Source organism: Gorilla gorilla, chromosome 2, assembly GCF_029281585.2.
Source record: "Gorilla gorilla gorilla isolate KB3781 chromosome 2, NHGRI_mGorGor1-v2.1_pri, whole genome shotgun sequence".
Lineage (NCBI taxonomy): Eukaryota > Metazoa > Chordata > Mammalia > Primates > Hominidae > Gorilla > Gorilla gorilla.
This window is the reverse complement of record NC_086017.1, coordinates 85,581,728-85,606,067: the sequence shown is the minus strand read 5'-3', so window position 1 is coordinate 85,606,067 and position 24,340 is coordinate 85,581,728. Positions and strand designations below refer to the sequence as shown.

General features: G+C 70.3%; 7 protein-coding genes across 7 annotated transcripts; all 7 read left to right on the top strand.

Moving 5' to 3' along the window:
* Positions 1–1,767: 1,767 nt before the first annotated feature.
* On the top strand, positions 1,768–3,036 carry LOC134757999 (double homeobox protein 4-like protein 4). The gene has a single exon (XM_063703517.1). The coding sequence runs from the start codon at positions 1,768–1,770 to the stop codon at positions 3,034–3,036; it is 1,269 nt and encodes a 422-aa protein (XP_063559587.1).
* A 2,039-nt stretch (positions 3,037–5,075) lies between these two features.
* LOC134757998 (double homeobox protein 4-like protein 4) lies at positions 5,076–6,344 on the top strand. Its single transcript, XM_063703516.1, has one exon. It carries the CDS (start codon positions 5,076–5,078, stop codon positions 6,342–6,344), a length of 1,269 nt encoding a protein of 422 aa, XP_063559586.1.
* A 2,039-nt stretch (positions 6,345–8,383) lies between these two features.
* On the top strand, positions 8,384–9,652 carry LOC129532417 (double homeobox protein 4-like protein 4). The gene has a single exon (XM_055381762.2). The coding sequence runs from the start codon at positions 8,384–8,386 to the stop codon at positions 9,650–9,652; it is 1,269 nt and encodes a 422-aa protein (XP_055237737.2).
* Positions 9,653–11,691: 2,039 nt separating this feature from the next.
* LOC129532421 (double homeobox protein 4-like protein 4) lies at positions 11,692–12,960 on the top strand. Its single transcript, XM_055381768.2, has one exon. It carries the CDS (start codon positions 11,692–11,694, stop codon positions 12,958–12,960), a length of 1,269 nt encoding a protein of 422 aa, XP_055237743.2.
* Positions 12,961–14,999: 2,039 nt separating this feature from the next.
* Positions 15,000–16,268, top strand: LOC129532423 (double homeobox protein 4-like protein 4). Its single transcript, XM_055381770.2, has one exon. It carries the CDS (start codon positions 15,000–15,002, stop codon positions 16,266–16,268), a length of 1,269 nt encoding a protein of 422 aa, XP_055237745.1.
* Positions 16,269–18,307: 2,039 nt separating this feature from the next.
* Positions 18,308–19,576, top strand: LOC134757997 (double homeobox protein 4-like protein 4). The gene has a single exon (XM_063703515.1). It carries the CDS (start codon positions 18,308–18,310, stop codon positions 19,574–19,576), a length of 1,269 nt encoding a protein of 422 aa, XP_063559585.1.
* Positions 19,577–21,615: 2,039 nt separating this feature from the next.
* LOC129532425 (double homeobox protein 4-like protein 4) lies at positions 21,616–22,884 on the top strand. The gene has a single exon (XM_055381775.2). It carries the CDS (start codon positions 21,616–21,618, stop codon positions 22,882–22,884), a length of 1,269 nt encoding a protein of 422 aa, XP_055237750.1.
* Positions 22,885–24,340: the final 1,456 nt, after the last annotated feature.

Genomic DNA, 24,340 nt, shown 5'->3' with positions numbered 1-24,340 from the left:
GTTTGCGGGCAGCCGCCTAGGCTGTGGGAGCAGCCCGGGCAGAGCTCTCACGGCTTTCCAGCACCCCACCCACGCCCGACCACCCCCTCCCCACCCCCACCCCCACCCCCCACCCCCGGAAAATGCGTCCTCCCCTGGGCTGGGTGGAGACCCCCGTCCCGCCAAACACCGGGCCCGCGCAGCGCCCAGGCCTGCCATCCCTCCCGCGGCTCGCCTCCTCTGCGCCTCCGCTCCACCGTCGCTCGCCCGTCCGTGCCCCTGCAGCCTCCCAGCTGCCACCGTGGAGCGCCTGCCGGCGGAACGCCGACCGCAGGCCCCGCGCACGCCGGGGACGCTGACCGTTCCAGGCGGGAGGGAAGGCGGGCAGAGATGGAGAGAGGAACGGGAGACCTAGAGGGGCGGAAGGATGGGCGGAGGGACGTTAGGAGGGAGGGAGGGAGGGTGGGAGAGAGGGAGGCAGTGAGGAACGGAGGGAAAGACAGAGCGACGCAGGGACAGGGGGCGGGCGGCAGGGAGCCAGGGACAGAGGGAGGAAGGCAGAGAGCAAAAGCGGCCTTCGGCCTCCGGGAGCGACGGGACCCCCGCGCTCCGGGAAAACGGTAAGCGCCCGGCGTCGGCTGAGGGCTGGGCCCACAGCCGCCGCCGCGTCGGCCGGCGGGGCACTCATTCGCCCCGATTCCGTGGCCCAAGGAGTGGGCGGTTTCCTCAGAGACAAAAGACCGGGACTCGGGTTGCCGTCGGGTTTTCAACCGCCTGGTGCACAGACCGCACATCCCCAGGCTGAGCCCTGCAACGGAGCGCGAGGCCGACAGCCCCGACCACGGAGGAGCCACACTCAGGACGACTGAGGCGTGATTTTGGATTCCACGTTGCTTTGCCCTCTGCAAGGGGGCCTGTTGCTCACGTCTCTCGGGCCCCCGAAAGGCTGGCCGTGCTGACTGTTTGCTCCCGGAGCTCTGCGGGCACCCAGAAACATCCCAGGGAAGGGTGGAAGACCGGCATGGCGCCTTCGCTCTCCTTGCCAGTTTCCAAACCGGCCACACTGCAGCCTCCCCATGTTGCCGGACACAGGAATCCATCGTCAGGCCATCGCGCCGGGGATGTATCTTCTCTCTGGGGTCTCGCTCTGGTCTTCTACGTGGAGATGAACCAGAGCCACACGCCTGCGTGTGTGAGACTGTCCCGGCAACGGCGACACCCACGGGCATTGCCTCCTTCACGGAGAGAGGGCCTGGAAAGCTCAAGACTCCCACGGAGGTTCATTTCCACACTCCCCTCCACCCTTCCAGGCTGGTTTCTCCCTGCTGAAGACGCGCGGGAGCCCAGAGAGCGGCTTCCAGTTCCCGCGGGATTCGTGGAGAGGTCGGGAGAGCCAGCCCCCGAAACGCGCCCCCCTCACCCCTTCCCCCTCTCCCCCTTCCGCTTCGTCTCTCCGGCCCCACCACCACCACCATCACCACGCCCTCCCCCGCCCCACCTCAAACCCCCCCACCCCGACCCTGGCCTCAACGCCCTGGGGCCCTTCCTGGGGGGCGGGGGGCGGCGTGCTGTCCCAGGGCTCACCGCCCTTCATGAAGGGGTGGAGCCTGCCTGCCTGTGGGCCTTTATAAGAGCCGCTGGCTGGCTGTCTGGGCCGGCTTCCTGGCTGCACCTGCCGCAGTGCACAGTCTGGCTGCACCTGCCGCAGTGCACAGTGAGGTGCACGGGAGCCCGCCGGCCTCTCTCTGCCCGTGTCCGTCCGTGAAATTCCGGCCGGGGCTCCCCGCGATGGCCCTCCCGACACCTTCGGACAGCACCCTCCCCGCGGAAGCCCGAGGACGAGGACGGCGAAGGAGACTCGTTTGGACCCCGAGCCAAAGCGAGGCCCTGCGAGCCTGCTTTGAGCGGAACCCGTACCCGGGCATCGCCACCAGAGAACGGCTGGCCCAGGCTATCGGCATTCCGGAGCCCAGGGTCCAGATTTGGTTTCAGAATGAGAGGTCACGCCAGCTGAGGCAGCACCGGCGGGAATCTCGGCCCTGGCCCGGGAGACGCGGCCCGCAAGAAGGCAGGCGAAAGCGGACCGCCGTCACCGGATCCCAGACCGCCCTGCTCCTCCGAGCCTTTGAGAAGGATCGCTTTCCAGGCATCGCCGCCAGGGAAGAGCTGGCCAGAGAGACGGGCCTCCCGGAGTCCAGGATTCAGATCTGGTTTCAGAATCGAAGGGCCAGGCACCCGGGACAGGGTGGCAGGGCGCCCGCGCACGCAGGCGGCCTGTGCGACGCGGCCCCCGGCGGGTGTCACCCTGCTCCCTCGTGGGTCGCCTTCGCCCACACCGGGGCGTGGGGAACGGGGCTTCCCGCACCCCACGTGCCCTGCGCGCCTGGGGCCCTCCCACAGGGGGCTTTCGTGAGCCAGGGAGCGAGGGCCGTCCCCGTGCTCCAGCCCAGCCAGGCCGCGCCGGCAGAGGGGATCTCCCAACCTGCCCCGGCACGCGGGGATTTTGCCTACGCTGCCCCGGCTCCTCCGGAAGGGGCGCTCTCCCACCCTCAGACTCCTCGGTGGCCTCCGCAGCCGGGCAAATGCCGGGAGGACCGGGACCCGCAGCGCGACGGCCCGCCGGGCCCTTGCGCGGTGGGACAGCCTGGGCCCGCTCAAGCGGGGCCACAGGGCCAAGGTGTGCTTGCGCCACCCACGTCCCAGGGGAGTCCGTGGTGGGGCTGGGGCCGGGGTCCCCAGGTCGCCGGGGCGGCGTGGGAACCCCAAGCCGGGGCAGCTCCACCTCCCCAGCCCGCGCCCCCGGAGGCCTCCGCGCGGCAGGGGCAGATGCAAGGCATCCGGGCGCCCTCCCAGGCGCTCCAGGAGCCGGGGCGCTCGTCTGCACTCCCCTCCGGCCTGCTGCTGGATGAGCTCCTGGCGAGCCCGGAGTTTCTGCAGCGGGCGCAACCTTTCCTAGAAACGGAGGCCCCGGGGGAGCTGGAGGCCTTGGAAGAGGCCGCCTCGCTGGAAGCACCCCTCAGCGAGGAAGAATACCGGGCTCTGCTGGAGGAGCTTTAGGACGCGGGGTTGGGACGGGGTCGGGTCGGGTCGGGTTGGGTCGGGTCGGGTCGGGGCAGGGCGGTGGCCTCTCTTTCGCGGGGAACACCTGGCTGGGCGTGGAGCGGCGTGTCTTCCCCGCCGGGCTGACCCGCCTGGGATTCCTGCCTTCTAGGTCTAGGCCCGGCGAGAGACTCCACACAGCAGAGAACTGCCATTCTTTCCTGGGCATCCCGGGGATCCCAGAGCCGGCCCAGGTAGCAGCAGGTGGGCCGCCTACTGCGCACGCGCGGGTTTGCGGGCAGCCGCCTAGGCTGTGGGAGCAGCCCGGGCAGAGCTCTCACGGCTTTCCAGCACCCCACCCACGCCCGACCACCCCCTCCCCACCCCCACCCCCACCCCCCACCCCCGGAAAATGCGTCCTCCCCTGGGCTGGGTGGAGACCCCCGTCCCGCCAAACACCGGGCCCGCGCAGCGCCCAGGCCTGCCATCCCTCCCGCGGCTCGCCTCCTCTGCGCCTCCGCTCCACCGTCGCTCGCCCGTCCGTGCCCCTGCAGCCTCCCAGCTGCCACCGTGGAGCGCCTGCCGGCGGAACGCCGACCGCAGGCCCCGCGCACGCCGGGGACGCTGACCGTTCCAGGCGGGAGGGAAGGCGGGCAGAGATGGAGAGAGGAACGGGAGACCTAGAGGGGCGGAAGGATGGGCGGAGGGACGTTAGGAGGGAGGGAGGGAGGGTGGGAGAGAGGGAGGCAGTGAGGAACGGAGGGAAAGACAGAGCGACGCAGGGACAGGGGGCGGGCGGCAGGGAGCCAGGGACAGAGGGAGGAAGGCAGAGAGCAAAAGCGGCCTTCGGCCTCCGGGAGCGACGGGACCCCCGCGCTCCGGGAAAACGGTAAGCGCCCGGCGTCGGCTGAGGGCTGGGCCCACAGCCGCCGCCGCGTCGGCCGGCGGGGCACTCATTCGCCCCGATTCCGTGGCCCAAGGAGTGGGCGGTTTCCTCAGAGACAAAAGACCGGGACTCGGGTTGCCGTCGGGTTTTCAACCGCCTGGTGCACAGACCGCACATCCCCAGGCTGAGCCCTGCAACGGAGCGCGAGGCCGACAGCCCCGACCACGGAGGAGCCACACTCAGGACGACTGAGGCGCGATTTTGGATTCCACGTTGCTTTGCCCTCTGCAAGGGGGCCTGTTGCTCACGTCTCTCGGGCCCCCGAAAGGCTGGCCGTGCTGACTGTTTGCTCCCGGAGCTCTGCGGGCACCCAGAAACATCCCAGGGAAGGGTGGAAGACCGGCATGGCGCCTTCGCTCTCCTTGCCAGTTTCCAAACCGGCCACACTGCAGCCTCCCCATGTTGCCGGACACAGGAATCCATCGTCAGGCCATCGCGCCGGGGATGTATCTTCTCTCTGGGGTCTCGCTCTGGTCTTCTACGTGGAGATGAACCAGAGCCACACGCCTGCGTGTGTGAGACTGTCCCGGCAACGGCGACACCCACGGGCATTGCCTCCTTCACGGAGAGAGGGCCTGGAAAGCTCAAGACTCCCACGGAGGTTCATTTCCACACTCCCCTCCACCCTTCCAGGCTGGTTTCTCCCTGCTGAAGACGCGCGGGAGCCCAGAGAGCGGCTTCCAGTTCCCGCGGGATTCGTGGAGAGGTCGGGAGAGCCAGCCCCCGAAACGCGCCCCCCTCACCCCTTCCCCCTCTCCCCCTTCCGCTTCGTCTCTCCGGCCCCACCACCACCACCATCACCACGCCCTCCCCCGCCCCACCTCAAACCCCCCCACCCCGACCCTGGCCTCAACGCCCTGGGGCCCTTCCTGGGGGGCGGGGGGCGGCGTGCTGTCCCAGGGCTCACCGCCCTTCATGAAGGGGTGGAGCCTGCCTGCCTGTGGGCCTTTATAAGAGCCGCTGGCTGGCTGTCTGGGCCGGCTTCCTGGCTGCACCTGCCGCAGTGCACAGTCTGGCTGCACCTGCCGCAGTGCACAGTGAGGTGCACGGGAGCCCGCCGGCCTCTCTCTGCCCGTGTCCGTCCGTGAAATTCCGGCCGGGGCTCCCCGCGATGGCCCTCCCGACACCTTCGGACAGCACCCTCCCCGCGGAAGCCCGAGGACGAGGACGGCGAAGGAGACTCGTTTGGACCCCGAGCCAAAGCGAGGCCCTGCGAGCCTGCTTTGAGCGGAACCCGTACCCGGGCATCGCCACCAGAGAACGGCTGGCCCAGGCTATCGGCATTCCGGAGCCCAGGGTCCAGATTTGGTTTCAGAATGAGAGGTCACGCCAGCTGAGGCAGCACCGGCGGGAATCTCGGCCCTGGCCCGGGAGACGCGGCCCGCAAGAAGGCAGGCGAAAGCGGACCGCCGTCACCGGATCCCAGACCGCCCTGCTCCTCCGAGCCTTTGAGAAGGATCGCTTTCCAGGCATCGCCGCCAGGGAAGAGCTGGCCAGAGAGACGGGCCTCCCGGAGTCCAGGATTCAGATCTGGTTTCAGAATCGAAGGGCCAGGCACCCGGGACAGGGTGGCAGGGCGCCCGCGCACGCAGGCGGCCTGTGCGACGCGGCCCCCGGCGGGTGTCACCCTGCTCCCTCGTGGGTCGCCTTCGCCCACACCGGGGCGTGGGGAACGGGGCTTCCCGCACCCCACGTGCCCTGCGCGCCTGGGGCCCTCCCACAGGGGGCTTTCGTGAGCCAGGGAGCGAGGGCCGTCCCCGTGCTCCAGCCCAGCCAGGCCGCGCCGGCAGAGGGGATCTCCCAACCTGCCCCGGCACGCGGGGATTTTGCCTACGCTGCCCCGGCTCCTCCGGAAGGGGCGCTCTCCCACCCTCAGACTCCTCGGTGGCCTCCGCAGCCGGGCAAATGCCGGGAGGACCGGGACCCGCAGCGCGACGGCCCGCCGGGCCCTTGCGCGGTGGGACAGCCTGGGCCCGCTCAAGCGGGGCCACAGGGCCAAGGTGTGCTTGCGCCACCCACGTCCCAGGGGAGTCCGTGGTGGGGCTGGGGCCGGGGTCCCCAGGTCGCCGGGGCGGCGTGGGAACCCCAAGCCGGGGCAGCTCCACCTCCCCAGCCCGCGCCCCCGGAGGCCTCCGCGCGGCAGGGGCAGATGCAAGGCATCCGGGCGCCCTCCCAGGCGCTCCAGGAGCCGGGGCGCTCGTCTGCACTCCCCTCCGGCCTGCTGCTGGATGAGCTCCTGGCGAGCCCGGAGTTTCTGCAGCGGGCGCAACCTTTCCTAGAAACGGAGGCCCCGGGGGAGCTGGAGGCCTTGGAAGAGGCCGCCTCGCTGGAAGCACCCCTCAGCGAGGAAGAATACCGGGCTCTGCTGGAGGAGCTTTAGGACGCGGGGTTGGGACGGGGTCGGGTCGGGTCGGGTTGGGTCGGGTCGGGTCGGGGCAGGGCGGTGGCCTCTCTTTCGCGGGGAACACCTGGCTGGGCGTGGAGCGGCGTGTCTTCCCCGCCGGGCTGACCCGCCTGGGATTCCTGCCTTCTAGGTCTAGGCCCGGCGAGAGACTCCACACAGCAGAGAACTGCCATTCTTTCCTGGGCATCCCGGGGATCCCAGAGCCGGCCCAGGTAGCAGCAGGTGGGCCGCCTACTGCGCACGCGCGGGTTTGCGGGCAGCCGCCTAGGCTGTGGGAGCAGCCCGGGCAGAGCTCTCACGGCTTTCCAGCACCCCACCCACGCCCGACCACCCCCTCCCCACCCCCACCCCCACCCCCCACCCCCGGAAAATGCGTCCTCCCCTGGGCTGGGTGGAGACCCCCGTCCCGCCAAACACCGGGCCCGCGCAGCGCCCAGGCCTGCCATCCCTCCCGCGGCTCGCCTCCTCTGCGCCTCCGCTCCACCGTCGCTCGCCCGTCCGTGCCCCTGCAGCCTCCCAGCTGCCACCGTGGAGCGCCTGCCGGCGGAACGCCGACCGCAGGCCCCGCGCACGCCGGGGACGCTGACCGTTCCAGGCGGGAGGGAAGGCGGGCAGAGATGGAGAGAGGAACGGGAGACCTAGAGGGGCGGAAGGATGGGCGGAGGGACGTTAGGAGGGAGGGAGGGAGGGTGGGAGAGAGGGAGGCAGTGAGGAACGGAGGGAAAGACAGAGCGACGCAGGGACAGGGGGCGGGCGGCAGGGAGCCAGGGACAGAGGGAGGAAGGCAGAGAGCAAAAGCGGCCTTCGGCCTCCGGGAGCGACGGGACCCCCGCGCTCCGGGAAAACGGTAAGCGCCCGGCGTCGGCTGAGGGCTGGGCCCACAGCCGCCGCCGCGTCGGCCGGCGGGGCACTCATTCGCCCCGATTCCGTGGCCCAAGGAGTGGGCGGTTTCCTCAGAGACAAAAGACCGGGACTCGGGTTGCCGTCGGGTTTTCAACCGCCTGGTGCACAGACCGCACATCCCCAGGCTGAGCCCTGCAACGGAGCGCGAGGCCGACAGCCCCGACCACGGAGGAGCCACACTCAGGACGACTGAGGCGTGATTTTGGATTCCACGTTGCTTTGCCCTCTGCAAGGGGGCCTGTTGCTCACGTCTCTCGGGCCCCCGAAAGGCTGGCCGTGCTGACTGTTTGCTCCCGGAGCTCTGCGGGCACCCAGAAACATCCCAGGGAAGGGTGGAAGACCGGCATGGCGCCTTCGCTCTCCTTGCCAGTTTCCAAACCGGCCACACTGCAGCCTCCCCATGTTGCCGGACACAGGAATCCATCGTCAGGCCATCGCGCCGGGGATGTATCTTCTCTCTGGGGTCTCGCTCTGGTCTTCTACGTGGAGATGAACCAGAGCCACACGCCTGCGTGTGTGAGACTGTCCCGGCAACGGCGACACCCACGGGCATTGCCTCCTTCACGGAGAGAGGGCCTGGAAAGCTCAAGACTCCCACGGAGGTTCATTTCCACACTCCCCTCCACCCTTCCAGGCTGGTTTCTCCCTGCTGAAGACGCGCGGGAGCCCAGAGAGCGGCTTCCAGTTCCCGCGGGATTCGTGGAGAGGTCGGGAGAGCCAGCCCCCGAAACGCGCCCCCCTCACCCCTTCCCCCTCTCCCCCTTCCGCTTCGTCTCTCCGGCCCCACCACCACCACCATCACCACGCCCTCCCCCGCCCCACCTCAAACCCCCCCACCCCGACCCTGGCCTCAACGCCCTGGGGCCCTTCCTGGGGGGCGGGGGGCGGCGTGCTGTCCCAGGGCTCACCGCCCTTCATGAAGGGGTGGAGCCTGCCTGCCTGTGGGCCTTTATAAGAGCCGCTGGCTGGCTGTCTGGGCCGGCTTCCTGGCTGCACCTGCCGCAGTGCACAGTCTGGCTGCACCTGCCGCAGTGCACAGTGAGGTGCACGGGAGCCCGCCGGCCTCTCTCTGCCCGTGTCCGTCCGTGAAATTCCGGCCGGGGCTCCCCGCGATGGCCCTCCCGACACCTTCGGACAGCACCCTCCCCGCGGAAGCCCGAGGACGAGGACGGCGAAGGAGACTCGTTTGGACCCCGAGCCAAAGCGAGGCCCTGCGAGCCTGCTTTGAGCGGAACCCGTACCCGGGCATCGCCACCAGAGAACGGCTGGCCCAGGCTATCGGCATTCCGGAGCCCAGGGTCCAGATTTGGTTTCAGAATGAGAGGTCACGCCAGCTGAGGCAGCACCGGCGGGAATCTCGGCCCTGGCCCGGGAGACGCGGCCCGCAAGAAGGCAGGCGAAAGCGGACCGCCGTCACCGGATCCCAGACCGCCCTGCTCCTCCGAGCCTTTGAGAAGGATCGCTTTCCAGGCATCGCCGCCAGGGAAGAGCTGGCCAGAGAGACGGGCCTCCCGGAGTCCAGGATTCAGATCTGGTTTCAGAATCGAAGGGCCAGGCACCCGGGACAGGGTGGCAGGGCGCCCGCGCACGCAGGCGGCCTGTGCGACGCGGCCCCCGGCGGGTGTCACCCTGCTCCCTCGTGGGTCGCCTTCGCCCACACCGGGGCGTGGGGAACGGGGCTTCCCGCACCCCACGTGCCCTGCGCGCCTGGGGCCCTCCCACAGGGGGCTTTCGTGAGCCAGGGAGCGAGGGCCGTCCCCGTGCTCCAGCCCAGCCAGGCCGCGCCGGCAGAGGGGATCTCCCAACCTGCCCCGGCACGCGGGGATTTTGCCTACGCTGCCCCGGCTCCTCCGGAAGGGGCGCTCTCCCACCCTCAGACTCCTCGGTGGCCTCCGCAGCCGGGCAAATGCCGGGAGGACCGGGACCCGCAGCGCGACGGCCCGCCGGGCCCTTGCGCGGTGGGACAGCCTGGGCCCGCTCAAGCGGGGCCACAGGGCCAAGGTGTGCTTGCGCCACCCACGTCCCAGGGGAGTCCGTGGTGGGGCTGGGGCCGGGGTCCCCAGGTCGCCGGGGCGGCGTGGGAACCCCAAGCCGGGGCAGCTCCACCTCCCCAGCCCGCGCCCCCGGAGGCCTCCGCGCGGCAGGGGCAGATGCAAGGCATCCGGGCGCCCTCCCAGGCGCTCCAGGAGCCGGGGCGCTCGTCTGCACTCCCCTCCGGCCTGCTGCTGGATGAGCTCCTGGCGAGCCCGGAGTTTCTGCAGCGGGCGCAACCTTTCCTAGAAACGGAGGCCCCGGGGGAGCTGGAGGCCTTGGAAGAGGCCGCCTCGCTGGAAGCACCCCTCAGCGAGGAAGAATACCGGGCTCTGCTGGAGGAGCTTTAGGACGCGGGGTTGGGACGGGGTCGGGTCGGGTCGGGTTGGGTCGGGTCGGGTCGGGGCAGGGCGGTGGCCTCTCTTTCGCGGGGAACACCTGGCTGGGCGTGGAGCGGCGTGTCTTCCCCGCCGGGCTGACCCGCCTGGGATTCCTGCCTTCTAGGTCTAGGCCCGGCGAGAGACTCCACACAGCAGAGAACTGCCATTCTTTCCTGGGCATCCCGGGGATCCCAGAGCCGGCCCAGGTAGCAGCAGGTGGGCCGCCTACTGCGCACGCGCGGGTTTGCGGGCAGCCGCCTAGGCTGTGGGAGCAGCCCGGGCAGAGCTCTCACGGCTTTCCAGCACCCCACCCACGCCCGACCACCCCCTCCCCACCCCCACCCCCACCCCCCACCCCCGGAAAATGCGTCCTCCCCTGGGCTGGGTGGAGACCCCCGTCCCGCCAAACACCGGGCCCGCGCAGCGCCCAGGCCTGCCATCCCTCCCGCGGCTCGCCTCCTCTGCGCCTCCGCTCCACCGTCGCTCGCCCGTCCGTGCCCCTGCAGCCTCCCAGCTGCCACCGTGGAGCGCCTGCCGGCGGAACGCCGACCGCAGGCCCCGCGCACGCCGGGGACGCTGACCGTTCCAGGCGGGAGGGAAGGCGGGCAGAGATGGAGAGAGGAACGGGAGACCTAGAGGGGCGGAAGGATGGGCGGAGGGACGTTAGGAGGGAGGGAGGGAGGGTGGGAGAGAGGGAGGCAGTGAGGAACGGAGGGAAAGACAGAGCGACGCAGGGACAGGGGGCGGGCGGCAGGGAGCCAGGGACAGAGGGAGGAAGGCAGAGAGCAAAAGCGGCCTTCGGCCTCCGGGAGCGACGGGACCCCCGCGCTCCGGGAAAACGGTAAGCGCCCGGCGTCGGCTGAGGGCTGGGCCCACAGCCGCCGCCGCGTCGGCCGGCGGGGCACTCATTCGCCCCGATTCCGTGGCCCAAGGAGTGGGCGGTTTCCTCAGAGACAAAAGACCGGGACTCGGGTTGCCGTCGGGTTTTCAACCGCCTGGTGCACAGACCGCACATCCCCAGGCTGAGCCCTGCAACGGAGCGCGAGGCCGACAGCCCCGACCACGGAGGAGCCACACTCAGGACGACTGAGGCGCGATTTTGGATTCCACGTTGCTTTGCCCTCTGCAAGGGGGCCTGTTGCTCACGTCTCTCGGGCCCCCGAAAGGCTGGCCGTGCTGACTGTTTGCTCCCGGAGCTCTGCGGGCACCCAGAAACATCCCAGGGAAGGGTGGAAGACCGGCATGGCGCCTTCGCTCTCCTTGCCAGTTTCCAAACCGGCCACACTGCAGCCTCCCCATGTTGCCGGACACAGGAATCCATCGTCAGGCCATCGCGCCGGGGATGTATCTTCTCTCTGGGGTCTCGCTCTGGTCTTCTACGTGGAGATGAACCAGAGCCACACGCCTGCGTGTGTGAGACTGTCCCGGCAACGGCGACACCCACGGGCATTGCCTCCTTCACGGAGAGAGGGCCTGGAAAGCTCAAGACTCCCACGGAGGTTCATTTCCACACTCCCCTCCACCCTTCCAGGCTGGTTTCTCCCTGCTGAAGACGCGCGGGAGCCCAGAGAGCGGCTTCCAGTTCCCGCGGGATTCGTGGAGAGGTCGGGAGAGCCAGCCCCCGAAACGCGCCCCCCTCACCCCTTCCCCCTCTCCCCCTTCCGCTTCGTCTCTCCGGCCCCACCACCACCACCATCACCACGCCCTCCCCCGCCCCACCTCAAACCCCCCCACCCCGACCCTGGCCTCAACGCCCTGGGGCCCTTCCTGGGGGGCGGGGGGCGGCGTGCTGTCCCAGGGCTCACCGCCCTTCATGAAGGGGTGGAGCCTGCCTGCCTGTGGGCCTTTATAAGAGCCGCTGGCTGGCTGTCTGGGCCGGCTTCCTGGCTGCACCTGCCGCAGTGCACAGTCTGGCTGCACCTGCCGCAGTGCACAGTGAGGTGCACGGGAGCCCGCCGGCCTCTCTCTGCCCGTGTCCGTCCGTGAAATTCCGGCCGGGGCTCCCCGCGATGGCCCTCCCGACACCTTCGGACAGCACCCTCCCCGCGGAAGCCCGAGGACGAGGACGGCGAAGGAGACTCGTTTGGACCCCGAGCCAAAGCGAGGCCCTGCGAGCCTGCTTTGAGCGGAACCCGTACCCGGGCATCGCCACCAGAGAACGGCTGGCCCAGGCTATCGGCATTCCGGAGCCCAGGGTCCAGATTTGGTTTCAGAATGAGAGGTCACGCCAGCTGAGGCAGCACCGGCGGGAATCTCGGCCCTGGCCCGGGAGACGCGGCCCGCAAGAAGGCAGGCGAAAGCGGACCGCCGTCACCGGATCCCAGACCGCCCTGCTCCTCCGAGCCTTTGAGAAGGATCGCTTTCCAGGCATCGCCGCCAGGGAAGAGCTGGCCAGAGAGACGGGCCTCCCGGAGTCCAGGATTCAGATCTGGTTTCAGAATCGAAGGGCCAGGCACCCGGGACAGGGTGGCAGGGCGCCCGCGCACGCAGGCGGCCTGTGCGACGCGGCCCCCGGCGGGTGTCACCCTGCTCCCTCGTGGGTCGCCTTCGCCCACACCGGGGCGTGGGGAACGGGGCTTCCCGCACCCCACGTGCCCTGCGCGCCTGGGGCCCTCCCACAGGGGGCTTTCGTGAGCCAGGGAGCGAGGGCCGTCCCCGTGCTCCAGCCCAGCCAGGCCGCGCCGGCAGAGGGGATCTCCCAACCTGCCCCGGCACGCGGGGATTTTGCCTACGCTGCCCCGGCTCCTCCGGAAGGGGCGCTCTCCCACCCTCAGACTCCTCGGTGGCCTCCGCAGCCGGGCAAATGCCGGGAGGACCGGGACCCGCAGCGCGACGGCCCGCCGGGCCCTTGCGCGGTGGGACAGCCTGGGCCCGCTCAAGCGGGGCCACAGGGCCAAGGTGTGCTTGCGCCACCCACGTCCCAGGGGAGTCCGTGGTGGGGCTGGGGCCGGGGTCCCCAGGTCGCCGGGGCGGCGTGGGAACCCCAAGCCGGGGCAGCTCCACCTCCCCAGCCCGCGCCCCCGGAGGCCTCCGCGCGGCAGGGGCAGATGCAAGGCATCCGGGCGCCCTCCCAGGCGCTCCAGGAGCCGGGGCGCTCGTCTGCACTCCCCTCCGGCCTGCTGCTGGATGAGCTCCTGGCGAGCCCGGAGTTTCTGCAGCGGGCGCAACCTTTCCTAGAAACGGAGGCCCCGGGGGAGCTGGAGGCCTTGGAAGAGGCCGCCTCGCTGGAAGCACCCCTCAGCGAGGAAGAATACCGGGCTCTGCTGGAGGAGCTTTAGGACGCGGGGTTGGGACGGGGTCGGGTCGGGTCGGGTTGGGTCGGGTCGGGTCGGGGCAGGGCGGTGGCCTCTCTTTCGCGGGGAACACCTGGCTGGGCGTGGAGCGGCGTGTCTTCCCCGCCGGGCTGACCCGCCTGGGATTCCTGCCTTCTAGGTCTAGGCCCGGCGAGAGACTCCACACAGCAGAGAACTGCCATTCTTTCCTGGGCATCCCGGGGATCCCAGAGCCGGCCCAGGTAGCAGCAGGTGGGCCGCCTACTGCGCACGCGCGGGTTTGCGGGCAGCCGCCTAGGCTGTGGGAGCAGCCCGGGCAGAGCTCTCACGGCTTTCCAGCACCCCACCCACGCCCGACCACCCCCTCCCCACCCCCACCCCCACCCCCCACCCCCGGAAAATGCGTCCTCCCCTGGGCTGGGTGGAGACCCCCGTCCCGCCAAACACCGGGCCCGCGCAGCGCCCAGGCCTGCCATCCCTCCCGCGGCTCGCCTCCTCTGCGCCTCCGCTCCACCGTCGCTCGCCCGTCCGTGCCCCTGCAGCCTCCCAGCTGCCACCGTGGAGCGCCTGCCGGCGGAACGCCGACCGCAGGCCCCGCGCACGCCGGGGACGCTGACCGTTCCAGGCGGGAGGGAAGGCGGGCAGAGATGGAGAGAGGAACGGGAGACCTAGAGGGGCGGAAGGATGGGCGGAGGGACGTTAGGAGGGAGGGAGGGAGGGTGGGAGAGAGGGAGGCAGTGAGGAACGGAGGGAAAGACAGAGCGACGCAGGGACAGGGGGCGGGCGGCAGGGAGCCAGGGACAGAGGGAGGAAGGCAGAGAGCAAAAGCGGCCTTCGGCCTCCGGGAGCGACGGGACCCCCGCGCTCCGGGAAAACGGTAAGCGCCCGGCGTCGGCTGAGGGCTGGGCCCACAGCCGCCGCCGCGTCGGCCGGCGGGGCACTCATTCGCCCCGATTCCGTGGCCCAAGGAGTGGGCGGTTTCCTCAGAGACAAAAGACCGGGACTCGGGTTGCCGTCGGGTTTTCAACCGCCTGGTGCACAGACCGCACATCCCCAGGCTGAGCCCTGCAACGGAGCGCGAGGCCGACAGCCCCGACCACGGAGGAGCCACACTCAGGACGACTGAGGCGCGATTTTGGATTCCACGTTGCTTTGCCCTCTGCAAGGGGGCCTGTTGCTCACGTCTCTCGGGCCCCCGAAAGGCTGGCCGTGCTGACTGTTTGCTCCCGGAGCTCTGCGGGCACCCAGAAACATCCCAGGGAAGGGTGGAAGACCGGCATGGCGCCTTCGCTCTCCTTGCCAGTTTCCAAACCGGCCACACTGCAGCCTCCCCATGTTGCCGGACACAGGAATCCATCGTCAGGCCATCGCGCCGGGGATGTATCTTCTCTCTGGGGTCTCGCTCTGGTCTTCTACGTGGAGATGAACCAGAGCCACACGCCTGCGTGTGTGAGACTGTCCCGGCAACGGCGACACCCACGGGCATTGCCTCCTTCACGGAGAGAGGGCCTGGAAAGCTCAAGACTCCCACGGAGGTTCATTTCCACACTCCCCTCCACCCTTCCAGGCTGGTTTCTCCCTGCTGAAGACGCGCGGGAGCCCAGAGAGCGGCTTCCAGTTCCCGCGGGATTCGTGGAGAGGTCGGGAGAGCCAGCCCCCGAAACGCGCCCCCCTCACCCCTTCCCCCTCTCCCCCTTCCGCTTCGTCTCTCCGGCCCCACCACCACCACCATCACCACGCCCTCCCCCGCCCCACCTCAAACCCCCCCACCCCGACCCTGGCCTCAACGCCCTGGGGCCCTTCCTGGGGGGCGGGGGGCGGCGTGCTGTCCCAGGGCTCACCGCCCTTCATGAAGGGGTGGAGCCTGCCTGCCTGTGGGCCTTTATAAGAGCCGCTGGCTGGCTGTCTGGGCCGGCTTCCTGGCTGCACCTGCCGCAGTGCACAGTCTGGCTGCACCTGCCGCAGTGCACAGTGAGGTGCACGGGAGCCCGCCGGCCTCTCTCTGCCCGTGTCCGTCCGTGAAATTCCGGCCGGGGCTCCCCGCGATGGCCCTCCCGACACCTTCGGACAGCACCCTCCCCGCGGAAGCCCGAGGACGAGGACGGCGAAGGAGACTCGTTTGGACCCCGAGCCAAAGCGAGGCCCTGCGAGCCTGCTTTGAGCGGAACCCGTACCCGGGCATCGCCACCAGAGAACGGCTGGCCCAGGCTATCGGCATTCCGGAGCCCAGGGTCCAGATTTGGTTTCAGAATGAGAGGTCACGCCAGCTGAGGCAGCACCGGCGGGAATCTCGGCCCTGGCCCGGGAGACGCGGCCCGCAAGAAGGCAGGCGAAAGCGGACCGCCGTCACCGGATCCCAGACCGCCCTGCTCCTCCGAGCCTTTGAGAAGGATCGCTTTCCAGGCATCGCCGCCAGGGAAGAGCTGGCCAGAGAGACGGGCCTCCCGGAGTCCAGGATTCAGATCTGGTTTCAGAATCGAAGGGCCAGGCACCCGGGACAGGGTGGCAGGGCGCCCGCGCACGCAGGCGGCCTGTGCGACGCGGCCCCCGGCGGGTGTCACCCTGCTCCCTCGTGGGTCGCCTTCGCCCACACCGGGGCGTGGGGAACGGGGCTTCCCGCACCCCACGTGCCCTGCGCGCCTGGGGCCCTCCCACAGGGGGCTTTCGTGAGCCAGGGAGCGAGGGCCGTCCCCGTGCTCCAGCCCAGCCAGGCCGCGCCGGCAGAGGGGATCTCCCAACCTGCCCCGGCACGCGGGGATTTTGCCTACGCTGCCCCGGCTCCTCCGGAAGGGGCGCTCTCCCACCCTCAGACTCCTCGGTGGCCTCCGCAGCCGGGCAAATGCCGGGAGGACCGGGACCCGCAGCGCGACGGCCCGCCGGGCCCTTGCGCGGTGGGACAGCCTGGGCCCGCTCAAGCGGGGCCACAGGGCCAAGGTGTGCTTGCGCCACCCACGTCCCAGGGGAGTCCGTGGTGGGGCTGGGGCCGGGGTCCCCAGGTCGCCGGGGCGGCGTGGGAACCCCAAGCCGGGGCAGCTCCACCTCCCCAGCCCGCGCCCCCGGAGGCCTCCGCGCGGCAGGGGCAGATGCAAGGCATCCGGGCGCCCTCCCAGGCGCTCCAGGAGCCGGGGCGCTCGTCTGCACTCCCCTCCGGCCTGCTGCTGGATGAGCTCCTGGCGAGCCCGGAGTTTCTGCAGCGGGCGCAACCTTTCCTAGAAACGGAGGCCCCGGGGGAGCTGGAGGCCTTGGAAGAGGCCGCCTCGCTGGAAGCACCCCTCAGCGAGGAAGAATACCGGGCTCTGCTGGAGGAGCTTTAGGACGCGGGGTTGGGACGGGGTCGGGTCGGGTCGGGTTGGGTCGGGTCGGGTCGGGGCAGGGCGGTGGCCTCTCTTTCGCGGGGAACACCTGGCTGGGCGTGGAGCGGCGTGTCTTCCCCGCCGGGCTGACCCGCCTGGGATTCCTGCCTTCTAGGTCTAGGCCCGGCGAGAGACTCCACACAGCAGAGAACTGCCATTCTTTCCTGGGCATCCCGGGGATCCCAGAGCCGGCCCAGGTAGCAGCAGGTGGGCCGCCTACTGCGCACGCGCGGGTTTGCGGGCAGCCGCCTAGGCTGTGGGAGCAGCCCGGGCAGAGCTCTCACGGCTTTCCAGCACCCCACCCACGCCCGACCACCCCCTCCCCACCCCCACCCCCACCCCCCACCCCCGGAAAATGCGTCCTCCCCTGGGCTGGGTGGAGACCCCCGTCCCGCCAAACACCGGGCCCGCGCAGCGCCCAGGCCTGCCATCCCTCCCGCGGCTCGCCTCCTCTGCGCCTCCGCTCCACCGTCGCTCGCCCGTCCGTGCCCCTGCAGCCTCCCAGCTGCCACCGTGGAGCGCCTGCCGGCGGAACGCCGACCGCAGGCCCCGCGCACGCCGGGGACGCTGACCGTTCCAGGCGGGAGGGAAGGCGGGCAGAGATGGAGAGAGGAACGGGAGACCTAGAGGGGCGGAAGGATGGGCGGAGGGACGTTAGGAGGGAGGGAGGGAGGGTGGGAGAGAGGGAGGCAGTGAGGAACGGAGGGAAAGACAGAGCGACGCAGGGACAGGGGGCGGGCGGCAGGGAGCCAGGGACAGAGGGAGGAAGGCAGAGAGCAAAAGCGGCCTTCGGCCTCCGGGAGCGACGGGACCCCCGCGCTCCGGGAAAACGGTAAGCGCCCGGCGTCGGCTGAGGGCTGGGCCCACAGCCGCCGCCGCGTCGGCCGGCGGGGCACTCATTCGCCCCGATTCCGTGGCCCAAGGAGTGGGCGGTTTCCTCAGAGACAAAAGACCGGGACTCGGGTTGCCGTCGGGTTTTCAACCGCCTGGTGCACAGACCGCACATCCCCAGGCTGAGCCCTGCAACGGAGCGCGAGGCCGACAGCCCCGACCACGGAGGAGCCACACTCAGGACGACTGAGGCGCGATTTTGGATTCCACGTTGCTTTGCCCTCTGCAAGGGGGCCTGTTGCTCACGTCTCTCGGGCCCCCGAAAGGCTGGCCGTGCTGACTGTTTGCTCCCGGAGCTCTGCGGGCACCCAGAAACATCCCAGGGAAGGGTGGAAGACCGGCATGGCGCCTTCGCTCTCCTTGCCAGTTTCCAAACCGGCCACACTGCAGCCTCCCCATGTTGCCGGACACAGGAATCCATCGTCAGGCCATCGCGCCGGGGATGTATCTTCTCTCTGGGGTCTCGCTCTGGTCTTCTACGTGGAGATGAACCAGAGCCACACGCCTGCGTGTGTGAGACTGTCCCGGCAACGGCGACACCCACGGGCATTGCCTCCTTCACGGAGAGAGGGCCTGGAAAGCTCAAGACTCCCACGGAGGTTCATTTCCACACTCCCCTCCACCCTTCCAGGCTGGTTTCTCCCTGCTGAAGACGCGCGGGAGCCCAGAGAGCGGCTTCCAGTTCCCGCGGGATTCGTGGAGAGGTCGGGAGAGCCAGCCCCCGAAACGCGCCCCCCTCACCCCTTCCCCCTCTCCCCCTTCCGCTTCGTCTCTCCGGCCCCACCACCACCACCATCACCACGCCCTCCCCCGCCCCACCTCAAACCCCCCCACCCCGACCCTGGCCTCAACGCCCTGGGGCCCTTCCTGGGGGGCGGGGGGCGGCGTGCTGTCCCAGGGCTCACCGCCCTTCATGAAGGGGTGGAGCCTGCCTGCCTGTGGGCCTTTATAAGAGCCGCTGGCTGGCTGTCTGGGCCGGCTTCCTGGCTGCACCTGCCGCAGTGCACAGTCTGGCTGCACCTGCCGCAGTGCACAGTGAGGTGCACGGGAGCCCGCCGGCCTCTCTCTGCCCGTGTCCGTCCGTGAAATTCCGGCCGGGGCTCCCCGCGATGGCCCTCCCGACACCTTCGGACAGCACCCTCCCCGCGGAAGCCCGAGGACGAGGACGGCGAAGGAGACTCGTTTGGACCCCGAGCCAAAGCGAGGCCCTGCGAGCCTGCTTTGAGCGGAACCCGTACCCGGGCATCGCCACCAGAGAACGGCTGGCCCAGGCTATCGGCATTCCGGAGCCCAGGGTCCAGATTTGGTTTCAGAATGAGAGGTCACGCCAGCTGAGGCAGCACCGGCGGGAATCTCGGCCCTGGCCCGGGAGACGCGGCCCGCAAGAAGGCAGGCGAAAGCGGACCGCCGTCACCGGATCCCAGACCGCCCTGCTCCTCCGAGCCTTTGAGAAGGATCGCTTTCCAGGCATCGCCGCCAGGGAAGAGCTGGCCAGAGAGACGGGCCTCCCGGAGTCCAGGATTCAGATCTGGTTTCAGAATCGAAGGGCCAGGCACCCGGGACAGGGTGGCAGGGCGCCCGCGCACGCAGGCGGCCTGTGCGACGCGGCCCCCGGCGGGTGTCACCCTGCTCCCTCGTGGGTCGCCTTCGCCCACACCGGGGCGTGGGGAACGGGGCTTCCCGCACCCCACGTGCCCTGCGCGCCTGGGGCCCTCCCACAGGGGGCTTTCGTGAGCCAGGGAGCGAGGGCCGTCCCCGTGCTCCAGCCCAGCCAGGCCGCGCCGGCAGAGGGGATCTCCCAACCTGCCCCGGCACGCGGGGATTTTGCCTACGCTGCCCCGGCTCCTCCGGAAGGGGCGCTCTCCCACCCTCAGACTCCTCGGTGGCCTCCGCAGCCGGGCAAATGCCGGGAGGACCGGGACCCGCAGCGCGACGGCCCGCCGGGCCCTTGCGCGGTGGGACAGCCTGGGCCCGCTCAAGCGGGGCCACAGGGCCAAGGTGTGCTTGCGCCACCCACGTCCCAGGGGAGTCCGTGGTGGGGCTGGGGCCGGGGTCCCCAGGTCGCCGGGGCGGCGTGGGAACCCCAAGCCGGGGCAGCTCCACCTCCCCAGCCCGCGCCCCCGGAGGCCTCCGCGCGGCAGGGGCAGATGCAAGGCATCCGGGCGCCCTCCCAGGCGCTCCAGGAGCCGGGGCGCTCGTCTGCACTCCCCTCCGGCCTGCTGCTGGATGAGCTCCTGGCGAGCCCGGAGTTTCTGCAGCGGGCGCAACCTTTCCTAGAAACGGAGGCCCCGGGGGAGCTGGAGGCCTTGGAAGAGGCCGCCTCGCTGGAAGCACCCCTCAGCGAGGAAGAATACCGGGCTCTGCTGGAGGAGCTTTAGGACGCGGGGTTGGGACGGGGTCGGGTCGGGTCGGGTTGGGTCGGGTCGGGTCGGGGCAGGGCGGTGGCCTCTCTTTCGCGGGGAACACCTGGCTGGGCGTGGAGCGGCGTGTCTTCCCCGCCGGGCTGACCCGCCTGGGATTCCTGCCTTCTAGGTCTAGGCCCGGCGAGAGACTCCACACAGCAGAGAACTGCCATTCTTTCCTGGGCATCCCGGGGATCCCAGAGCCGGCCCAGGTAGCAGCAGGTGGGCCGCCTACTGCGCACGCGCGGGTTTGCGGGCAGCCGCCTAGGCTGTGGGAGCAGCCCGGGCAGAGCTCTCACGGCTTTCCAGCACCCCACCCACGCCCGACCACCCCCTCCCCACCCCCACCCCCACCCCCCACCCCCGGAAAATGCGTCCTCCCCTGGGCTGGGTGGAGACCCCCGTCCCGCCAAACACCGGGCCCGCGCAGCGCCCAGGCCTGCCATCCCTCCCGCGGCTCGCCTCCTCTGCGCCTCCGCTCCACCGTCGCTCGCCCGTCCGTGCCCCTGCAGCCTCCCAGCTGCCACCGTGGAGCGCCTGCCGGCGGAACGCCGACCGCAGGCCCCGCGCACGCCGGGGACGCTGACCGTTCCAGGCGGGAGGGAAGGCGGGCAGAGATGGAGAGAGGAACGGGAGACCTAGAGGGGCGGAAGGATGGGCGGAGGGACGTTAGGAGGGAGGGAGGGAGGGTGGGAGAGAGGGAGGCAGTGAGGAACGGAGGGAAAGACAGAGCGACGCAGGGACAGGGGGCGGGCGGCAGGGAGCCAGGGACAGAGGGAGGAAGGCAGAGAGCAAAAGCGGCCTTCGGCCTCCGGGAGCGACGGGACCCCCGCGCTCCGGGAAAACGGTAAGCGCCCGGCGTCGGCTGAGGGCTGGGCCCACAGCCGCCGCCGCGTCGGCCGGCGGGGCACTCATTCGCCCCGATTCCGTGGCCCAAGGAGTGGGCGGTTTCCTCAGAGACAAAAGACCGGGACTCGGGTTGCCGTCGGGTTTTCAACCGCCTGGTGCACAGACCGCACATCCCCAGGCTGAGCCCTGCAACGGAGCGCGAGGCCGACAGCCCCGACCACGGAGGAGCCACACTCAGGACGACTGAGGCGCGATTTTGGATTCCACGTTGCTTTGCCCTCTGCAAGGGGGCCTGTTGCTCACGTCTCTCGGGCCCCCGAAAGGCTGGCCGTGCTGACTGTTTGCTCCCGGAGCTCTGCGGGCACCCAGAAACATCCCAGGGAAGGGTGGAAGACCGGCATGGCGCCTTCGCTCTCCTTGCCAGTTTCCAAACCGGCCACACTGCAGCCTCCCCATGTTGCCGGACACAGGAATCCATCGTCAGGCCATCGCGCCGGGGATGTATCTTCTCTCTGGGGTCTCGCTCTGGTCTTCTACGTGGAGATGAACCAGAGCCACACGCCTGCGTGTGTGAGACTGTCCCGGCAACGGCGACACCCACGGGCATTGCCTCCTTCACGGAGAGAGGGCCTGGAAAGCTCAAGACTCCCACGGAGGTTCATTTCCACACTCCCCTCCACCCTTCCAGGCTGGTTTCTCCCTGCTGAAGACGCGCGGGAGCCCAGAGAGCGGCTTCCAGTTCCCGCGGGATTCGTGGAGAGGTCGGGAGAGCCAGCCCCCGAAACGCGCCCCCCTCACCCCTTCCCCCTCTCCCCCTTCCGCTTCGTCTCTCCGGCCCCACCACCACCACCATCACCACGCCCTCCCCCGCCCCACCTCAAACCCCCCCACCCCGACCCTGGCCTCAACGCCCTGGGGCCCTTCCTGGGGGGCGGGGGGCGGCGTGCTGTCCCAGGGCTCACCGCCCTTCATGAAGGGGTGGAGCCTGCCTGCCTGTGGGCCTTTATAAGAGCCGCTGGCTGGCTGTCTGGGCCGGCTTCCTGGCTGCACCTGCCGCAGTGCACAGTCTGGCTGCACCTGCCGCAGTGCACAGTGAGGTGCACGGGAGCCCGCCGGCCTCTCTCTGCCCGTGTCCGTCCGTGAAATTCCGGCCGGGGCTCCCCGCGATGGCCCTCCCGACACCTTCGGACAGCACCCTCCCCGCGGAAGCCCGAGGACGAGGACGGCGAAGGAGACTCGTTTGGACCCCGAGCCAAAGCGAGGCCCTGCGAGCCTGCTTTGAGCGGAACCCGTACCCGGGCATCGCCACCAGAGAACGGCTGGCCCAGGCTATCGGCATTCCGGAGCCCAGGGTCCAGATTTGGTTTCAGAATGAGAGGTCACGCCAGCTGAGGCAGCACCGGCGGGAATCTCGGCCCTGGCCCGGGAGACGCGGCCCGCAAGAAGGCAGGCGAAAGCGGACCGCCGTCACCGGATCCCAGACCGCCCTGCTCCTCCGAGCCTTTGAGAAGGATCGCTTTCCAGGCATCGCCGCCAGGGAAGAGCTGGCCAGAGAGACGGGCCTCCCGGAGTCCAGGATTCAGATCTGGTTTCAGAATCGAAGGGCCAGGCACCCGGGACAGGGTGGCAGGGCGCCCGCGCACGCAGGCGGCCTGTGCGACGCGGCCCCCGGCGGGTGTCACCCTGCTCCCTCGTGGGTCGCCTTCGCCCACACCGGGGCGTGGGGAACGGGGCTTCCCGCACCCCACGTGCCCTGCGCGCCTGGGGCCCTCCCACAGGGGGCTTTCGTGAGCCAGGGAGCGAGGGCCGTCCCCGTGCTCCAGCCCAGCCAGGCCGCGCCGGCAGAGGGGATCTCCCAACCTGCCCCGGCACGCGGGGATTTTGCCTACGCTGCCCCGGCTCCTCCGGAAGGGGCGCTCTCCCACCCTCAGACTCCTCGGTGGCCTCCGCAGCCGGGCAAATGCCGGGAGGACCGGGACCCGCAGCGCGACGGCCCGCCGGGCCCTTGCGCGGTGGGACAGCCTGGGCCCGCTCAAGCGGGGCCACAGGGCCAAGGTGTGCTTGCGCCACCCACGTCCCAGGGGAGTCCGTGGTGGGGCTGGGGCCGGGGTCCCCAGGTCGCCGGGGCGGCGTGGGAACCCCAAGCCGGGGCAGCTCCACCTCCCCAGCCCGCGCCCCCGGAGGCCTCCGCGCGGCAGGGGCAGATGCAAGGCATCCGGGCGCCCTCCCAGGCGCTCCAGGAGCCGGGGCGCTCGTCTGCACTCCCCTCCGGCCTGCTGCTGGATGAGCTCCTGGCGAGCCCGGAGTTTCTGCAGCGGGCGCAACCTTTCCTAGAAACGGAGGCCCCGGGGGAGCTGGAGGCCTTGGAAGAGGCCGCCTCGCTGGAAGCACCCCTCAGCGAGGAAGAATACCGGGCTCTGCTGGAGGAGCTTTAGGACGCGGGGTTGGGACGGGGTCGGGTCGGGTCGGGTTGGGTCGGGTCGGGTCGGGGCAGGGCGGTGGCCTCTCTTTCGCGGGGAACACCTGGCTGGGCGTGGAGCGGCGTGTCTTCCCCGCCGGGCTGACCCGCCTGGGATTCCTGCCTTCTAGGTCTAGGCCCGGCGAGAGACTCCACACAGCAGAGAACTGCCATTCTTTCCTGGGCATCCCGGGGATCCCAGAGCCGGCCCAGGTAGCAGCAGGTGGGCCGCCTACTGCGCACGCGCGGGTTTGCGGGCAGCCGCCTAGGCTGTGGGAGCAGCCCGGGCAGAGCTCTCACGGCTTTCCAGCACCCCACCCACGCCCGACCACCCCCTCCCCACCCCCACCCCCACCCCCCACCCCCGGAAAATGCGTCCTCCCCTGGGCTGGGTGGAGACCCCCGTCCCGCCAAACACCGGGCCCGCGCAGCGCCCAGGCCTGCCATCCCTCCCGCGGCTCGCCTCCTCTGCGCCTCCGCTCCACCGTCGCTCGCCCGTCCGTGCCCCTGCAGCCTCCCAGCTGCCACCGTGGAGCGCCTGCCGGCGGAACGCCGACCGCAGGCCCCGCGCACGCCGGGGACGCTGACCGTTCCAGGCGGGAGGGAAGGCGGGCAGAGATGGAGAGAGGAACGGGAGACCTAGAGGGGCGGAAGGATGGGCGGAGGGACGTTAGGAGGGAGGGAGGGAGGGTGGGAGAGAGGGAGGCAGTGAGGAACGGAGGGAAAGACAGAGCGACGCAGGGACAGGGGGCGGGCGGCAGGGAGCCAGGGACAGAGGGAGGAAGGCAGAGAGCAAAAGCGGCCTTCGGCCTCCGGGAGCGACGGGACCCCCGCGCTCCGGGAAAACGGTAAGCGCCCGGCGTCGGCTGAGGGCTGGGCCCACAGCCGCCGCCGCGTCGGCCGGCGGGGCACTCATTCGCCCCGATTCCGTGGCCCAAGGAGTGGGCGGTTTCCTCAGAGACAAAAGACCGGGACTCGGGTTGCCGTCGGGTTTTCAACCGCCTGGTGCACAGACCGCACATCCCCAGGCTGAGCCCTGCAACGGAGCGCGAGGCCGACAGCCCCGACCACGGAGGAGCCACACTCAGGACGACTGAGGCGCGATTTTGGATTCCACGTTGCTTTGCCCTCTGCAAGGGGGCCTGTTGCTCACGTCTCTCGGGCCCCCGAAAGGCTGGCCGTGCTGACTGTTTGCTCCCGGAGCTCTGCGGGCACCCAGAAACATCCCAGGGAAGGGTGGAAGACCGGCATGGCGCCTTCGCTCTCCTTGCCAGTTTCCAAACCGGCCACACTGCAGCCTCCCCATGTTGCCGGACACAGGAATCCATCGTCAGGCCATCGCGCCGGGGATGTATCTTCTCTCTGGGGTCTCGCTCTGGTCTTCTACGTGGAGATGAACCAGAGCCACACGCCTGCGTGTGTGAGACTGTCCC

Bases quoted from the DNA above. Each gene is read 5' to 3' on its own strand.
- LOC129532425 (XM_055381775.2), top strand. From the start codon at position 21,616: ATGGCCCTCCCGACACCTTCGGACAGCACCCTCCCCGCGGAAGCCCGA.
- LOC129532423 (XM_055381770.2), top strand. From the start codon at position 15,000: ATGGCCCTCCCGACACCTTCGGACAGCACCCTCCCCGCGGAAGCCCGA.
- LOC134757997 (XM_063703515.1), top strand. From the start codon at position 18,308: ATGGCCCTCCCGACACCTTCGGACAGCACCCTCCCCGCGGAAGCCCGA.
- LOC134757999 (XM_063703517.1), top strand. From the start codon at position 1,768: ATGGCCCTCCCGACACCTTCGGACAGCACCCTCCCCGCGGAAGCCCGA.
- LOC129532417 (XM_055381762.2), top strand. From the start codon at position 8,384: ATGGCCCTCCCGACACCTTCGGACAGCACCCTCCCCGCGGAAGCCCGA.
- LOC134757998 (XM_063703516.1), top strand. From the start codon at position 5,076: ATGGCCCTCCCGACACCTTCGGACAGCACCCTCCCCGCGGAAGCCCGA.
- LOC129532421 (XM_055381768.2), top strand. From the start codon at position 11,692: ATGGCCCTCCCGACACCTTCGGACAGCACCCTCCCCGCGGAAGCCCGA.